This window comes from Mustela erminea, chromosome 3, assembly GCF_009829155.1.
Source record: "Mustela erminea isolate mMusErm1 chromosome 3, mMusErm1.Pri, whole genome shotgun sequence".
NCBI classification, from domain to species: domain Eukaryota; kingdom Metazoa; phylum Chordata; class Mammalia; order Carnivora; family Mustelidae; genus Mustela; species Mustela erminea.
The window spans coordinates 45,244,676-45,263,862 of NC_045616.1; the positions used below are offsets into that span (position 1 = coordinate 45,244,676).

Here is a 19,187-nt window from a genome sequence, read left to right on the forward strand (position 1 = left end):
GTTTTAAATGTTGCACCACTATTTATTAAATAAATAAATAATTTTTAAAATATTTTATTTATTTATTTGTCAGAGAGAGTGAGCACAGGCAGACAGAGTGGCAGGCAGAGGCAGAGGGAGAAGCAGACTCCCTGCTGAGCAAGGAGCCCCGTGTGGGACTCGTTCTCAAGACGCTGGGATCATGACCTGATCCGAAGGCAGCCGCTTAACCAACTGAGTCACCCAGGCATCCCTGGTGTATAACCTTTTTAATGTATTATTAAATTTGAGTTGTTATTATCTTGTTGAGGATTTTTAATCTTTGTTCAGCATGTATATTCACCTATAATCTTCTTTTCTTATGATGTCTTTATCTGGTATGGATATCAAGATCATTCTGGTCTCCTAAAATGAGTTTGAAAGAGTTCTCTTCGATTCTATTGTTTGGAAGAGCATAAGAAAGACTGGTACTAATTATTCTTTGAAAGCTTTGTAGAATTTACCAGTGAAGTCATCTGGTCCTGGACTTCTTTTGTTAGGAGGTTTTTGATTATGGATTCAATCTCCCTACTAGTAATCAGTCTATTCATTTTTGTGTATTTCATTATAATTTAGTCTTAGAAGATTGTATGCTTCCAGGAATTTATCCATTTCTTCTAGGTTATTCAATTTGTTGGCATATAATTTTTCATAGTAGTATTATGATCCTTTGTATTTTTTGTGGTATCAGTTGTAATGTCTCACTTTTTATTACTGATTTCATTTATCACGGTCTTTTTTTTTCTTCTTGATGAATCTGACTAAAGATTTATCAATTTTATTTATTTGTCCAAAGAGCCAGTTCTTAGTTTCATTGATCTTTTTTTTTGAAGTCTATTTCATTTATTTCCATTCTAATCTTTTTATTTCCTTCCTTTTACTAACTTTGAGCTTTGCTTTTTTTGTTTTGCTTTGTTTTTCTTTTCCTAGTGCCTTTAGCTATAAAGTTGGGTTGTTTATTTGGGACTTTTGTTGTTTGTTCAGGTAGGTATTTATTGCTACAAACTTCCCCCTTAGAACTACCTTTCCCTGCATTCCACAAATTTTTTTTTAAAAGATTTTATTTATGTATTTGACAGAGATCACAACTAGGCAGAGAGGCAGGCAGAGAGAGAGGAGGAAGCAGGCTCCCTGCTGAGCAGAGAGCCCAATTCGGGGCTCAATCCCAGGACCCTGGGATCATGACCTGAGCCAAAGGCAGAGGCTTTAACCCACTGAGCCACCCAGGCACCCCTCCACAAATTTTGATATGTTATATTTTCATTTTTGTATTTCTATCAAGATATTTTTGTAACATTGTTTAATCTTCACATATTTGTGAATTTTCCAGTTTTGTTCATATAATTAATTTTTTCTTTCAAGGATTTTATTTATTTATGTATTTTGTGAGAGCGAGAGATAGACCAAGAGAGAGAGAGAGATAGAGCGAGCAAGCGAGCAGGGGATAGGTAGAGGCAGAGAGAAAGAATCCTAAGCAGACTCACAAGCCCAACATGGGGCTCAATCCCATAATCCTGCCATCATAACCTGAGCTGAAATGAAGAGTTGATCTCCCAAGAGACTGAGCCTCCCAGGGGCCTCCATATAATTATTTTTGGATTTCATACAATTGTGGTAAAAAAAAGATGCTTGATGTGATTTCAGTCCTCTTAAACTTTTTGAGTCTTGTTTTGTGGCCCAGTATGTGATACTCTGAAAATGTTCCATGTACACTTGAGAAGAATGTGTATTCTGTTGCTTTTAGACGTAATGTTCTGCATAGATCTATTAAGTCTTTCTGGTCTAATGTGTCATTTAAGGCTGGTGTTTCCTTGTTGATTTTCTGTCTGGATAATTTATCTATTGATGTAAGTGGGATATTAAAATCCTCCACTATTACTCTATTTCTATTTATTTCTCCTTCTAAATTCATTAATATTGCTTTATATATTTAGGTATTCCAGTGGTGGATGTGTAAATATTTACAAATGTTACAGCCTCTTGTTGGACTGACCCCTTTATCTTTATGTGACACCCATCTTGGTCTCTTATTCCTGTCTTTGTTTTAAAGTCTATTTTGTCTAAGTACAGCTACTCCGGTTTTCTTTTGGTTTCCATCTGCATGGAATATCTTTTTTCCATCCCTTTACTTTCAGTCTGTATGTGTTCTTAATGCCTGAAGCAAGTCTCTTAGAGGCAGCAATATAGATGATCTTTTTAAATTCATTCAGCCACTCTATGCCTTTTGAGCCCTGTTTACATTTAAAGTAATTAATGATAGATACATACTTACTGCCATTTTGTTCATTGTTTACTGGCTGTGTTTTTGTTGCTCCTTTCTGTTCCTTTCTTTTTCTCTAGCTCTCTTCTTTTGTGCTTTGATGACTTTCTTCAGTGGTGTATTTATATTCCTTTCTCCTTATCTTTTGTGTATTTACTATAGGTTTTTGCTTTGAGATCACATAGATTATATGTAACAACTTGTATCTCTGACAGTCTAATTTATGTTGGAAGCTGGAACAAAAAGAAATGCTAAAATGAAAAGAATTACTTGAAAGTCTGTTTTAGAAGCGAGACCTCTAGTTCCCCATCACTCTCCACTGCCGGGAAACGAATCATTTGCTACCCTAGCCAAAGAAACCTTCTGGTTTCTTCCCCAGAGGAAGAAGAGAGTAAAATCAGGATTCACCAGGGATTCACAGTCACAGTTAAAGGTGGAAGTTTCATATGGAACTAAGTGAGTTCTAATGAATCCTGAGTTCTCCAGGCTTCTCTCGCCCCTGGCAGCCAGCCCCTCTGCCTACAGACTGAAGGTTAACAAGTCTTCTCTGTAGGATGTGACTGACCTAAGAGGAATGATTTAAAGACCTGACTTCGGGGCAGGGGGATTGGGGGAAGGGGGGTGGGGTTATGGACATTGGGGAGGGTATGTGCTATGGTGAGTGCGGTGAAGTGTGTAAACCTGGTGATCCACATACCTGTACCCCGGGGGATAAAAACATATTATATGTTTATAAAAAATAAAAAATTTAATAAAAAAAAACAGATTTAATTAAAAAAAAAAACCTGACTTCCAAATTCCCTCAACTCAATTAGTTGGCTAGCCCATTCTATAGCAAAGCCTGCTGTTGTCAGTCTTTGTTGAAATGATGCCGACTTCTAATTGACCTTTCCTTACCTAATTTTTTTTTTCTTTTAAAGACTTTATCTATCTCTTTATCTATTTATTTGTCAGGGAGAGAGAGAGAGAGAGACAGAGAAAAAGAGCACAAGCTGGGGGAGAGGCAGACAGAGGGAGAAGCAGACTCCCTCTTGAGCAGAAAGCCTAACGAAGGACTTGAACCCAGGGTCTTGGGATCATGACCCAAGCCGAAGACAGCCACCCAAATGACTGAGCCAATCAGGCATTCCCCTTACCTAATACTTAAATAAGGCCCAGGAACCAAGGATCACCAGAGATCAGAGAAATGACTTTTTTATGACAGAAGGAGCCGAAATCAAACAAACAAAAATAACTTGGTGGGCAGCATAGGGGGGAAGAAAACTTCAAAAAAACAACAAACTCCCAGCCCCCAAACCTGGTATGAATATTCTCAAAGACATGGCAAAAAATATTGCAACCATAAGAGAAAAGCAGGGACAAATAAAAAGGAATATTCCTAGGACAAACAGACAAAAAAGATCTCTTGGAAATAAACAATATGATGGCAAAATGAAAATGAAAAAGTCAGTGGAAAGAATGGAATATAAATTAAGAAAAATTTCCCAAAAACAACAACAAAAAGAAAAGGATTATAAGTGAGACAGAAAAGAGAATGTTTAGGTATTATAATGATTTGATGAAAATATTGGAAAGAAAAAATTTTTAATATATAAACCAGTAGATTTTGGAGCATGAGATAAAATCAGAAAAGAAGTTAATTTCTAAATGGTATTTAAAAAATACAGAAAAGCAAGCAATAGAACTCTATTAGCACTCTTTCTAAATTAAACAAATTTTGTGCCTGGCAACAACAAAATTGGAAAAAAAATCTGTTATATAAGGCTTATTGGCAAATCATGACCTTGATGTACCTATTTTTGATGGTAACTGAAAAGGTCTAACCCAGACATGCTGATGAATACAAAGAATACCCTCTTTATGTAAATCTCCCAGCTCGTCTTGTGTGCATGTGTGTATGTGTGTATGTGTGTGAATCAACTCTCAATGCCTCTGGCTTCTCCCAGGACTACTGTGATTCAGTCAAGAGAAATTATTAACCAACAGACTTAACTTTTTAAACCTTCATTCCATATATTGTCAAGATTCATTTGGAATGTCTGTGAGGTTCTGTATGTTTTTAGGTGCTGAGAGTTATTTTGACAAGATGAAGTATATGCTAGCAAAAGAAAAGAGAGAACTGAGACAATTAGGGAGAAATCCTAGACCTAATATTTCACTTTCCCTAAAATATGCAGGAATGGGGACTAAGATGTTCTTAAAATTCTCTGCTTTATTTTACTTCTAGTCTTAATGTCTATTATCTATAGCTTGCAGAGGGGTGTGGAGAGCAGGCTCAAGTAAATCTGATTCACGTAATTCACAGGCATGCATTGGTGCTCATTGGAATCACCTAGAAGGCTCCATGCCACACCAATTCAATCTTAATCTCTGGATGTGCCAGCAGTGCTGCTTAAAAGCTCTTCAAATGATTCCAGTGTGCAGTAAGAATTGACAACCACTGATAATAGAATCTATAATTGAGGCTAAAAAAAAACTTGGAAGCCTGTGCTTGGCATTGGCTATTTATATTTCTTTAAAAGCTGGCTATTGCCAAATGTCTACTTTTTTGGAAGCTGTAGCCATAACGCCCAAATAGGTGGCCACACTTTGTTAGTTTATGTGGTTTCAAATTTGGCCCTGGGCCCTCTTCTCTAGTTTCCCAGCACTCAGGTGCAAGCAGGTGGGGCTTGGGGTGGGAAGTGCGGACTGATGCGTCTTTCTTGGAGTGCTGGGCTGACTTGAAGCAGAAGATTAATATATGTAAGATTTTTTTGTTGGATTGCATGAATAAGGATTCTACATCTGGTGATGCTTCTTTATAGGAAAGATTTTAAAACGTATTGTCAAGGCATTACATTTGGGTCTAACATTAGTAAGCTCTGGACACAAACATGGGCTATTTTCCTCCTTGTGAGAGGGCTGGAACCCCACAGTGAAATGTGAGCAAATGATCACTTCAATCTAATGATTGTCTTTCTAATTGCTTCCAGGGAAGTTATATATATATTTTTTTCCTTTGAGTAATTACTCTGTATTTTTCCCCCCAGGTTCAGTGGCATTTTCTCTAAAGAGATAATAATAGAGCTAGCCTAATAGTGGAAAATAACCTCAGGCAGTCTATTTCAAATGCTAAAAAAAAAAAAAAGAAAGAAAGAAAGAAAGAAGAGGAGGATGAAGAGGTTATGATGACAGGACCACAACAAAGGAGGAGGAGGAGGGGGGAGGAGGAGGAAGAGTGGGGTTGGAGTGCTGGGCCAACTCCAGTTAAGGGACTTTTACATATTTCTCATGACCTCTCAGGGTATTTGCTAAAGTCTGCAGAGTCCTAGGGCCCACACTACCCCCAAATCACTATAAGAAGAGGGATACTTAGGAATGTGCGTTTTAAACAAGCTCTCCAGGTGAGTTTTATGCATTATAAGCTGAAAATTATTGGCTGACTATAGGCTGGGTACTAATAGCAGGGATGTCATCCAATATAACCCATTTATTTTTTTAAAGCTTCCAGCCTTCCAAAGCAACAGAGGGCAATCATATTTTCATATAATACAAATCCAGGGACACAGCGCTTCTGGGATTAATCTCAGGCCATGGGCAGTACTCTTTGATATGAAGCCAACAAAGTGACAAGAGAAGACAGACCAGTAATCATGACGGTCAGCCTTCACTGAGCACGTACCCTGTGCCAAACCCTGTCCTCAGTGACTGACAGGAGATAGTCACCTTGAGGTCTCATGAACAGGTCTTGGTAATATTTTCTCAACTGCACAGAGGAGGACACTGAAGTCTCAGGGTAAGCAAATTATGCTAACAGTGTGAGAAAGGGACGGAGGACTCACACCCTCTGCCCTCCATGGCTCAGACTATAAACGAGTCAAACTATCCCCGGTCTGCGGACAGAGCACGGCAGACCTGTGTCGTGGCTTCAGCTCTATCAGAAGAGTTATGCAAACTCTGGTGGCCTCCCTGTCTGCAACTCCTTTGGTCATTTGTCTGTGAAAAATGGTGGAGTGAGAAGCAGGTAGCTGTGACATCTTTGTGTGAAAAGTATCAAGAACCATACAAATGCCTGCTGTTATATTCCGGTAATCGCGGCTCGTGTGAGCCAGATCTAAACGTTCCCACACGAAGTTAGGAAATTAAAATGAAAGAATTGTGTGAGAGTGTTCAATCGCACAGATAGAATCACAGGCTGGCTCTAATATCAGGAGGACAAGGTGAAGGGGTACATTTTTTTAAAGGTGCTCCCTTTGTTTACTTTATGCGCCTCCAGGTCTGACGGCCACTCTTTTTTTTTTTTTTTTTAAAGAAGATTTTATTTATTTATTTGACAGAGAGAGATCACAAGTAGGCAGAGAGGCAGGCAGAGAGAGGAGGAAGCTCCCTGCTGAGCAGAGAGCCGATGCGGGACTCGATCCCAGGTCCCTGAGATCATGACCTGAGCCGAAGGCAGGGGCTGACGGCCACTCTTAACGTCGAACGCACTGACTCACGCTTCCACACGATTCCTTTCCAGCACACTTGACAACATTGAGTCGACATAGTATCCTGCTTTTTTAAAGGTGCCATTTTTATAGAATGTGTTTAGAAGGTGCAAGTCTCTAGGTCTTCCCATTACCTTGAACTCTGTCACTGTTTGTCTTCCACCATGAAATCAAATGCCAAAAGTTCGAAGGGGAAGGATCTGCTACCTAAAGTTGGCTGTGGGAGCTGTGGGGAAATGACTTCACTCTTCTGCATTTCAGTGAACTGGAGCTAATCAAATCTGTCCTGCTTCTCTCAGCAGGCTTGTGAGAAAAATCAGCCAAGAATATGCAAGACTGTGATAGAAAGAAATAAAAGAGCAAGAGGAGCATGCTGGAAACTAGTGAGCAGGAAAAGAGGCGGGAGATGGGAGAAGGGGCTGCCGGAGATGGGCAGGCTTCAGTTCTGAAATCATCTCCCTATACCATGTGCCACCGCAACCCCACAACCTCCTCTCCATTTAAAAAACATTTATAACAAACAGGTGTTTTCAGGGAGCTATTTTCTCAGTAACAATAACTGTTATTTATTTGCACTGGAAAACGTTGTAGGTATGTTATATATAATGACGACATCAAGAAAGTTACTATTGTAGCCTTTACAGATGAGGAAACTGAAACAAAGAAGGCTCCAAAACACCTGCAAACATCCGCAGCTGTTAAATGGCGGAACTGAGATTCAAACCCAGGCAATCTGGCTCCAAGGTCTGCTCTCATTTCTGTGCTTACTGCTTTTTGAAATAATGTCCATCCAGATAGAGTTTGGGCCCGGTTTGTCAAATGATGCCAATTTTACAGCGAACTCTCAACTAACCTTGCAAATAAAATTAAAGCGCTTGCTTCTACTGTGTCCAGCAACAGAGCACAAGGAGAAGAGAAAATGGATCGCCAGCCAGGGTGCCCCACAAAACATTTTGTCCCCAGCTTTCCCACTGCCAAACCACCACATTCCTGCCTGTGTCGGTGTGGCCCCACCCTAGATCCCTGATTAGTCTGGACTGCAGAGTCAGAAGAATCTTAATGGCCTTAAATTGACCTCTTTGCTTTGCTAACCTCCTTCATGCTCCCCCCACCCCACCCCTCACAGGCTCATCTCTTTCCTAAATTCAGGGCCTGGGAATGAACTCTTGCCATCTGTTAGTTTCTCCCTGGGATGTAACAACCCAGACCTGGCTAATTCATGTTTGCTTAAGATACTGGACCAGCTGATCTTTTGCTTCTTTCCTGTTATGATAGGGATACGGCATGGCCAAGTCTGAACAGTACAGGAAAGGTCTGCAGGTAGCTCTGGGGAAGGGGACGCCAACACCAATATTCAGAGGAGACAGGCAGATACCATAACTGAATGGAGTAAGTCAGGCTTAAGAGAATATTGTCTTCAAACACTTGGTTCCCTCTGCTGTGTTTTGTTTTCCCACTTTTGATAGAGTTAAGGTTACCTGAACTCTACCATAAGAAGAAAAAAAAGTGGAGGGTAAACGTAACTGCAGAATTTGATACTTTGTCTTCTTGTGTGAGAATGATGGGGATTCCTGGTGTTGTAAGGGATCCCAAACTTACAGTTCTAGATTTTTATGAGATATCTTTTGAGTTTGTCAGAAACCAATTTAGAATTTTTAAAGTAATGTGCTGTGGACTGATTTTGCTTTCATGGGTTTGTTTTCTTTCCAGTAGGTGGTGGTCAAAGAGGCCCAGGAGGGGAGAGGAGAGATGAGCAGCTGAGAATGGAGTCCTCTGTGCTAAGGTGGGAAGCAGCTGAAGTCCCCCCCCCCCCCCCAGCATCCATCCGACTGGTCTTCTTTAGGTTTCCTTTCTAGCCAGGCTGCTGAAAGATATGCAACAATGGACTGAACCCAACACTTTACCTTTGCTTCTCATCTCCCTCCTGTGAATGTGAATGTTGGAATTAATCTGCTTATTGTTTAAATAAATGCAAACCTTGAAGGATTGCACGGAAGCTATTGTAAACAGACAAAGAAAAGCAGGCCTCAAACAATTGTCTGTAATTGTGGTTGAAAGGGTGGGCCAATCTTGATTCCAGATATGACAAGCAAGAAATACAATCAACAAGCCCGGAAATCAGTGTCCTTATGTGCAGAGTAAAAACTAGTTACGGTCATAAACATAAATAGCTGTGGAAGTGAAATTATTTTTATTCTATCTAAAAAATATAAATTTGGATATTATTAATATACTGTGGCTCTTCCCATCATCGCTTCGACAATTACTGGTATTTTTATATTGAGCACAGAAAAGAGATCTTTTTCTCCTTGTGTTATCAACTGGAAAGCACCTGATCCCAGAAGCACCAATAGTCATGTATTCACCCTACGGAAGAGCCTGAGAAATGAGAGCTACAAAGATGTAGAAACTGAGAAATGAGGAAGAGAAAGAGAGAGAGAATGGAAGAAGGAAAGAGAGAGATACTCGCTAATGCTACTTAAGTCTCTGGGTATACTGTCCTTGGCCAGCTCTTTCTTCAAGCTTCCATTACACAAACCGATATATCTTTTTTCCTGCTTATGCTAGTTTCAGCTAAGATGCACCTATTTTCTTTTAAAACCAAAATAATTTTGATTCCAACAAGATGACTTTTGTTTTGATAGATGAAAATATTGTATGTACCAGGTGATACTGTTATATTACTACGACTTGCAGCTGATTCAAGAGGAGGAGGCAAGTAATATGGGTAAATTTCAATTCAAGAATTAATACATTCAAATAGGGAGACACCTGAACTTGGTGTCAGAGATCACTGAGGAATATTAGAAAGCAGAATAAGGATCAGTACTGAAAGAGTGGAGATGCTCAAAAAGTCTCAGTTTCAAGAATAAAAAGAAGGAAAATTCCATGAACTCGATCAGTGGACTACCATTAATTTCAAAGCAAATTATTAAAATTTTGGCTTCTATGACTCACAACATAAATATTGATCACTGGCACCTAGCATCACATAGAGCAAGTTGTACTAATGCCAGTGAGAATTAGTCCTGCAGTCGCTATATATGGACCAGCCTATCATGTGACAAGGTCTTTCTGCTAGCCTTTTGATATTTTAATTAGGTAAATTAGTAACTGTCTCTAATGCATAATAATTATTAAGTAAGTTAACTTGTAGGGAAGTTTCTGGTGGCTCTATCTTCTGTCCTGTCTGCAAATCTTTTTATTAACAGCCTGAATGAAGACACCAATGGGAAACTGACTGTATCTGTATATAGCATAAAGCTAGGAGAGAATAACTGGATGATGAAATCAAGATTCAAAATATCTGGGTGCCTGGGTGGCTCAGTCAATTAAGCATCTGCCTTCAGCTCAGGTCATGATTCCAGGGTCCTGGAACTGAGTCCTGCACATGGGGCTCCCTGCTCAGTGGGGAGTCCGCTTCTTCCTCTCCCTCTGCCTGCTGTTCCCCCTCCTTGTGTGTGTACGCTCTGTGTCAAATAAATAAATAAAATCTTTTCAAAAAGAAGATTCAAAATATCTTGAAAGGCTGAAATGAGTCTTATGCTTAGACCTCTGCCCCATACATACAGATAACAAAAAACACAAAAATTGTTCAAGTCTGGTGAAAATGTGACTCAGCAGCACATGTGACTATGAATAAAGATCCTAGTCGACTCTAAGTTCAGTAAGAAAAAATAAAGCACACTCAATTTTAGGCTCTAGTGGCAGAAGGATAGTTTCCAAAAAGAGGTGAGATTCTTGCTGTAATCGGCATGGATTTAGTCAACAGTACTACATCTCACTTCACATGCCATGTATCAAAAAGTACATACAAAGAGATCCTATCCAGAGAAGACCAACTGGGATGCAAAATCGGTAAAAAAAAAAACAAAAAACAAAAAAAACAAAACAAAAACAAAAACAAAAAAACCTGAGGGTGTTTAACCTAGAGTAGAAAAATGTTAGGCAAGACATAATAATCTGTCTTCAAAGTCTGAAGAGCTGTCATATATAAAAGAGATTGAGACTTATCCGTGTGGTGTTATAGGGCAAAATTAGCATGCTTGACTGGAAGTAGGTAATGAGGGACGATTTATGTCGTTACAAGGAAGGACTCTGTAATCACTTGAGCCAGATCAAACCAAAGAAAGGACTGTTTTGGGAGACCATGAATTACCTCGCTCTTGACAGGAATATTCCCAAGGAATGTCATATATCGGGGTGGGGGGTGTTCAACTAGATCAATGCTTCTCAGAATTTAATTGCATATGAATCACCAAGGACTTATTAAAAATGCAAATTCTGATTCAGAAGTTCTGGGATGGGGGCCGAGAGATGGAATTTCTAACAAGCTCCAAAGCAATGCCTATCATGCTGGTATGTGGACCGCACTCTGAGAACAGAGGAACTAGATAATTTTTCAGAACATTTTACACTACTGAAAGTTTACAATTCTCGTCAAAAAAATGCACTTTAGGAACCAAGAAAGCAGTTACGTCTTGGACTTTCCATAGGAAAATGTCAGTGTTTGAGAGCATAAAGGAAGTAGGAGCATGCTTGGAAATGGAAGCAGGAATGCTCCAAAACTCAGTCAGTAAATGCACATTTTAGTGTATGTGCTGCCAAAGCGAGCACAGTAAATGCACATTTTAAAAGAACGATTCTAGGGGAGCCTGGGTGGCTCAGTGGGTTAAAGCCTCTGCCTTCGGCTCAGGTCATGATCCCAGGGTCCTGGGATTGAGCCCCGCATCGGGCTCTCTGCTCAACGGGGAGCCTGCTTTCCCGCCTCTCTCCTGACTACCTTTCTGCCTACTTGTGATCTCTGTCAAATAAATAAAATAAAAATCTTTAAAAAAAAAAAAAGAACTGTTTGAAAGAAAGAAAGATTGCTGATAAACAATCTTGTATATAACTACGTTTAATTATCAACTTTCACTAGAAACAACCGATAATTTTTTAATAATTAGAATTAATAGCGCTTATTTCTTCAATTTTAATAATTCGATTCTATATCAAAATCAAAACTCTGTCTAGTTTATTCAACAAAAGTCCTTCGTAATTATCCATCCACTTCAAAGTCTTTCAGTGTACAGGCTGCTTTATTTTTCTCTTATCTCCATTTCTGTAGATCAGAGCTTTCCAAATGGAATTACAGATGTCCCTCAAGATATTTATCTTCTCAACCATTGGAAAGTCCAGGCAAATAGCTTTATCCTGGGCTCCTGAGAAAAAGACCCAACTAGATTGGCATTTAGGCAATCGTGATTATCACTCATTGGTCTGGCCTTAGGGCAGTGAGCTCAACCTAGCTGAGTGTCTATGGCCTTGATAACTACTTCAGCAACTTGCTGCGAGCATGTCCCTTTTCATCACGAGAAAAGGATCTGTGGATTTGCTAAAGGAGTTTATGTTTGAAGTGCTTAATTAGCATAACATGCCCACCAAAATTTGGCCATAGGAGAATAGATAATGAGAAAGAAAACCAAGAGTTCTTGGTAGGTGTATCTTTAGGTATCTTCCCATACATTAAATACTTTTACCCATTTGTGGCAATGTTGATGCATGATAGCATCTTTAAAGGACATGTATTTTCTAATTTAGAATTTCAATATTATTTTGTAATACTTGACATATAAAATTTAGGCAAATTTTAAACATCCACAATCCCCATGAAATTCCAATGGTAAATTTGGAGAGGAAATAAAAGAATTGTTATATTTAAAATCAAATGTTGAAAAATTTTTAATGGTTGTAAAAGTTGTTTCAAAATTTTTATTCCCTATTTGTACAAATACAATTTCTTGTTGACAGCAGCCATAAACAAATTTGAAAAGATCATTGATAAAGTGTTTTGATTAGAAGTTATATATAAACTTTCAAACATAAAAACTGAGAAAAATGCTATATTGATGGAAGTATATTCATATTCCTAAATTTAAGGTTATCTACATTCACTTTTATATCTTTCCTTAAACATCCCATTTTATTTCCTTAACAAAATTGTATCCCTGGAAGGTAATGTAATGAATCATTACATTATTATGATTCTACAGAATCCCATACATATGCCTCCAAATCTCCTCTAGTTTACTCCAGTTTGTCATACAAATATTGTTATTTTCTATATTGGGAAACACTGAAATAGGTAGATTTAGTTCTATAACGTGTTCTTTTACCAAATATCTTTTACTTAATTTACAGGCTAATTAAATACAAACTTGTCATAATATATAGTTAGTGTTACTCAAAGGAAACAAGTAAGTATACATAACAACTAAATAAATGTTAAACCTAAGTTATTTCCTTGCTCCTCCTATGCGGCTTGAAACTGAATTAGGATATTGTTCAGAGGGCTAGAAATGTTCTTTTTCTTGACCTGAATGTTTACATAGTGTTCACTTTGTGATAAATCATTGCACACATTATTTTGTGCCCTTTAGTGTACATATTTTATTTCATAGTAACAAAAGTTTAAAAATTTTTTCTTTTTTTTTTTTTAAGATTTTTTATTTATTTATTTGACAGAGAGAGATCACAAGTAGGCAGAGAGGCAGGCAGAGAGATGGTGGGGAAGCAGGCTCCCTGCTGAGCAGAGAGCCCAATGCGGGGCTCCATCCCAGGGCCCTGAGATCATGACCTGAGCTGAAGGCAGAGGCTTAAACCACTGAGCCACCCAGGCGCCCCAAAATTCTTGTTTTCTAATACTAAAAAGATATGGTGATTATAGATCTCTGAGTATATTCTTACTTGCTGTTTATACTAGCCTTGGTTTTATTACTCTCCAAGAAAACTTAATAAATGATTAACCTTATCACTTGGCAGTTGGAAGCAGTCATGAAAGGCATAACACTCACTTGATAATTCATAATAGAAACAGAATTTTCTTCAGTTTATGAATCATCCTGTTTTCTATATAAATTAATCAGATGACTCCAGCGCTATTCAAACCAACTTAAAGGTGATAATTGGCTCTTTTAATTCATGGTACAAAATACAACACCGATGGGCCTGGAGGTTATTACTATGATGCACATAGTAGAATAGGGCTAGCCTTTGATATGACAAAGATGAATTCTATATCTATTTGCATCTTCAAATTTGGCAAACATTCATTTCTTCTGTATCCCAGAAATTGTGGCAAATAAAGTCCATAAGATAAATTGAGACAATTTCAAAATAAATTACTGAGATTATATATATAGTTTGGATGAGAATATTCTGCTTTCACTGTCAAAATTTAGTTTAACCTATTAGGCATATCAGTCAAATGTTTACTCCAGGTTTGTATAGTGCTCCATTTAACACAAACGCCTCATTAATGAGACACTCATTGCCAACACTCTGCAAACTGATTTACTTGAAAATATAATCTTGCTGTAGCCATACTTACCTTTATTAAATATGTGCCAGGAACTTCTTTTGTCTTGCTAGCACACAGTTAGCATCTGTCTGCTGTGAGAATGAAACACTCTAGAGAACTTGAGGCCACAACTCAGGCTGAGACACGAATGGGAATAAATGAAAGTTCATCCAGCCATCAACACTCACACATGCGAATTTACATGCGAATTTACAGAGCAAACAGAAGAGCTGTTAATCTCAACCCATTCCACAACATCTCAGGGATCATGTGGCTTATCAACATTGACATTTGTTTTTGTTAAGAAGATTCATGTTTCGGGGTGCCTGGGTGGCTCAGTGGGTTGAAGCCTCTGCCTTTGGCTTGGGTCATGATCCCAGGGTCCAGCGATAGAGCCCCGCAGGCTCTCTGCTCAGCAGGGAGCCTGCTTCCCTTTCTCTCTCTCTGCCTGTCTCTCTGCCTACTTGTGATCTTTCTCTATCAAATAAATAAATAAAATCTTAAAAAAAAGAAGATTCATGTTTAAAGAAATTATCAATCTAGTCTACACTTCTGCAAACATGAAAGCAAATGAAGAATTAGCACTACTCAGTCTCATCCTCCACCAAGTCTTACTTGCTTCCTGTATATCTCTCGCTTCCTTTCTCCCCAATCTCTTATGCCTTCTTTTCCAATCTTAGCCTCCTTCTTCTTTCTCTATAATAGTCTGCGCCCCCCGGTGGTTTGAAGCTTAAAAAAAAAAAAAAAAAAAAGAAGAAGAAAGGAAGGAAGGAAGGAAGGAAAGAAGGAAGAGGGAAAAAGAAGAAAGAAAAGAGAAGAGAAGAAAAATCTTCACAGACAAGACTTTTAAGCCTCCGCAATTTCACTTTTGGGATGAGTCCAACACGCTCCCGGGAGCTCGACGCCAGTAGTCACGATCAAGAACGTAACCACAGTTCCTCCCAGCAGCAGTCAATCCCCCCCCCCCCACCTTTTTTAAAAGAGGGGAAAGACACAGATCAAATGAGAAACAGCTCGGTTAGCTGCAAAAAGAGAGCAGTTTCTGAGATTCAAATGGAAGGGCAGCTCTGGCCGCCGCCGCGTGTGGCGCTGTCCATTCTTTGGTGCTGAATACTATACACTGGGGCTTTTCCAGCCAGGTTCAACTCTTGAGGATCCTGATAGCCTCAGTCAGCCAAGGTAGACTGAATCCATTTTTGGGTCTGTGTGGGGGTGGGTGGGAGGTGCGGGGGTGGGCATTTAGACTTTTTGCTAATTCTATTCCCACGGGGGGAAAACATTCTTCCACAGAGTGACACTGTGCATTTTATGGAAAAATAATGGTACAGCTTCAGCTCAAAATCCAAGAGAGGAGCTCTACTGAATTAAAAAATGTAAAGTTCAAAATTAATAAAAGCCACTCTTTCTCTCCCTGATCTAACACAAGAGTGTTTGGGTTCCAAGACTCCCTTGTTGATGATTAAAGAAAGTAATTTTCTTTTAAAAAATCATGTGATTGGGACAACTGGGTCGCTGGTCGTTAGGTGTCTGCCTTGGACTCAGGTCATGATCCTGGGGTCCTGGGATGGAACCCTGCGTTGGGCTCCCTGCTCTGTGGGAAGCCTGTTTCTCCCTCTCCCACTCCCTGTGCTTGTGTTCCCTCTCAGGCGCTCTCTCCCTCTCTGTCAAATAAATTTTTAAAAATCTTAAAAAAATTAAAAATGATTAATTATTTTTCAGATAAACACAGCAAGGGGGTGACACTAGGCTTTGCAATATCTAGAATAAAATTTTAGATATTGTTTTACTAAGTTGAGAGACACAAGGAACTAAACTTGTTTCTTTAAGGTGGTTTCAATGTTAGTTGAGAATACATTTTTTAAAAGTATCGCTTTAACAATGTCTTCCAGAGGAGCTTACTTTCTTAGGCAATTTAGATCAGGATCTGGGCAATAGACGTTTCTCTCCTCTCTGCTCAGCCTCTGTCCGATTTCAGACTTAAGACTCCTGTTCTTCACAGCAGGTGCTCATCTCCACAGGGCTCTTACAAAAATTCATCCCCTTCCCGCCCCCCAAACCATGAGATAACTAAGTAAATGAAAAGAATGCGGACAGGAGTGCAGCAAAGTGTGTGGTAACTCCCAGCCTTCGATTCTTGGTAGTAATATTCAAATAGGGGCACTTCTCTTTGAGAAGTGAAGGTGTTTCTCATGGCTACAGAATTTACAGTCAGTCAGGGAGCAGACTTAACTGATCCCAGCAATCGATTCCTTCCTTTCCTTAATCCTTCCCTGCTTATTTTAGCCGCTTCTCCACCCCGCCGGGAATACCATCCAGATCTTAGTCCAGGTAGATCTGACGTCAAGAGATGGCTTTCGTCGATTTGACGTGTAAACACTCATTTCCATTCCGGCTTGGAAGGGCTGGGGCTCCACTCAGCCGGGAGACCAAAGAGCGCTCGCCACCGCCCAGCCTTTCCTCGCGCGCCTCCTATCTCAGCTGAGCCACCGGGAGCGAGAAGTGGTCCAGAGTCCGTGGGAGAAAAGGGCTAGTGTTTCTGGCTTTTCTCCTTTCTTGCATCTTTTCTTGCTTCTTTCCCCCATCTCCTTCCGACTTGTGTGCAAGCGAGTGTGTGAGCCATGGAGCGAAGAGGCTGGACTCTGCAGTGTACTGCTTTCGCTCTCTTTTGCGCTTGGTGTGCACTGAGCAGTGTAAAAGCGAAGAGGCAATTTGTGAATGAATGGGCGGCAGAAATCCCCGGGGGACCGGAGGCAGCTTCGGCCATAGCGGAGGAGCTGGGCTATGACCTTTTGGGTCAGGTAAGAGTTTACACTTTACAGAAACTTTCTGGGGCCCATGGGGACTGGCGGGATTGACGCGCGATCTCCCAAGTGGGAGCCCCAGGTCGCACTCTCCTAAGCCCAGTGGCAAAGAGCAGAAGCTTCTGCAGCTCTTGCTCCTGGCGCGCTTGGAGAAAGAAGGCTTGCATTATTTATTGTTTGGGCTGGAAGCAGCCAGGCAGAACGAAGCCGCTGCAGCTGGGTAAAGCTTATTCTTGCTGTCGTCCGCTTTGGCATTTAAATCCATTCCCGCGTGGTTTGGGAGAAAAATCCCTCCACGCTTGTTCACCGAACTTGAGATGCATGCAGGATCGTACCAACCAAGAGCCCCCGGGAGAGGCACTGCGTTCTCTCCCCTGGGACTCAGCTGGTCTCTGCGTCAGGAGCCGGCTGTTTCCTTTTTTTTTTTTTTTTTTTTTTTTTTCAATATGGCAGCATCAGATCTAAGTCCTGATGCAAGGGGTCAGAGAGGCTTGGTGATGTCCGCCCTCAGCCTTTCGGGCACGCCCAGGGCATTGGAAGAGCGCCAGAGGCCGGACTCACGATCTAGAGGCTGGGGGCCCGGCGAGTGGCCTGGGGAGCGGGCGGGGAAGAGGTGAGCGGAAACACACGGGAACACTCCCCTCGCCTCTACCGGGACGTTCGGGTCTTCATCGGGAACTTGCAAAGTCTGAGCTTCACAACTTTGCTGGGTCAGTCCCCCTGAAGGGTCAAGGGGCTGGAATGACTGTGGGGAAAGCTTTTCTTTCTTTTTTGTTCTCCAGCCAAATGCCTAATAGCTTCCCCGAGGGTGTCAGCTTGTGATAAAAACTTGTCTGTGCAAGGGAGAGCTGGTTTCATAGATAGCTGGGAGGAGGGTGTTAAAGCATTACTAGAGTGACAGCTTAGGTGTGCGATTCCCGGGGGAACCCCAGGGGGTGTGATTTCTAATATAAGCTTTCATTTTCCTTGGCTCAGAATCAAGCCCTCGCCCCTCGCCTTGGAACTGTGCCTCAAAGCGGGGGAGGAGGGAGTTGTAAAACATTTTGGCGCGTTTTTTCTGGAGGTGGTTGTAGAGATGCAGCTGAAGTCACAGATGAGTAATCGGCGTGGGCGTTGGCGATTCCATAGATCGAATCCTCTGGGGAATACGCCTCTCCTTGCCAGAGGCTTCATTCCCCAACTTGATGAGCCAAATTGTCTTTAAATGCCCAGCATAAAAATCAATAGCAGTTTGACTTCTCGGTGTCCCAGCAGCCGACTAAGACTTTTTGCTTTGCCCAGATGTTGTTCTGTGCCAGGCTCCCTGTTAGGGGCTGAGGAATAATAGGAGGAAAAGAAACTTTCAGGGAATCAAGAATTTAGAGGAGATTGGTTTAGTAACAAATAATTGGAATTGCAGGTAATTTGGTGTAATAGAAGTTGCACCTGGATTCTCAATATTTGTTGATTGAGGGATTGAAGAGGGACAGGAATTGAGGAGGAGTGTAAAAAGACAGCCCAGTGAAGGAAACATTTGTAGAGGGTTTAGGAAGAAGAGTCAAGTTGCCAGGAGAACTTGGTGAGATTGTAGAAGGCACTCAAGGCACAGAAAACAGATTGTAGGAAACAAAGAAGATACAAAGAAAGGAATTTAGAAGAAACTGTAAGGAATTGTTGGGATCTGAGCAAAGTGTCAGCTGTAGGTGGAATTGTACTGGTAGCTACTGTAGGCATCATGGAAATCTTGTGTATCCTATGGGGGAATAACCGGGGACTTAATCCTATAACCTTTGGGTAGCTAAATAGCACTGGTAACTATGTGGAAAGAGATTGGGTAAGAGAGCAAAAATATTCCTTTTTCTTTTTCTCACCTGTTAGCCCCAGGCATATTTCCAAACCTGGCCATTCATTATGGGAATTGCTTTTAAAATCACAAATCCCTTTGGGCGCCTGGATGGTTCAGTGGATTAAGCCTCTGCTTTCCACATAGGTCATGATCTCAGGGTCCTGGGATTGAGCCCTGCACTGGGTTTTTTGCTCAGCAGGGAGTCTTCTTCCCCCCCCCCCCCCCCCCCCCCCCCCCGCCTGCTGCTCTGCCTACTTGTGATTTCTCTCTGTGTGTCAAAGAAATAAATAAAATCTTAAAAAAAATAACAAATCCCAAACCAAAAAACAATAATTCAGTTTTCCTGATAAGATCTTCAAAGAAGGGTTGGAATGATCACAGGAAGCTTTAAGAAATAGTGGGGTGGGGGTGGGGGGAATCTATATTTACATACGATTTGCATATGCTATATTTTCTCCAGCTATTTCCAGTTAAA

The 19,187-nt window shown here is 40.6% G+C and overlaps 1 protein-coding gene across 1 annotated transcript in view; it reads left to right on the forward strand.

The window, feature by feature from the left end:
* The first annotated feature begins 15,249 nt into the window (after positions 1–15,249).
* PCSK1 (proprotein convertase subtilisin/kexin type 1) overlaps positions 15,250–19,187 on the forward strand; it is a 44,472-nt gene continuing 40,534 nt past the window's right edge. The window contains exons 1-2 of the mRNA XM_032335704.1: positions 15,250–15,265; positions 16,370–16,884. Coding sequence (XP_032191595.1) covers positions 16,705–16,884 — 180 coding nt within the window. The 5' untranslated portion in view covers positions 15,250–15,265; positions 16,370–16,704. The remainder of the gene's footprint in view (positions 15,266–16,369; positions 16,885–19,187) is intronic.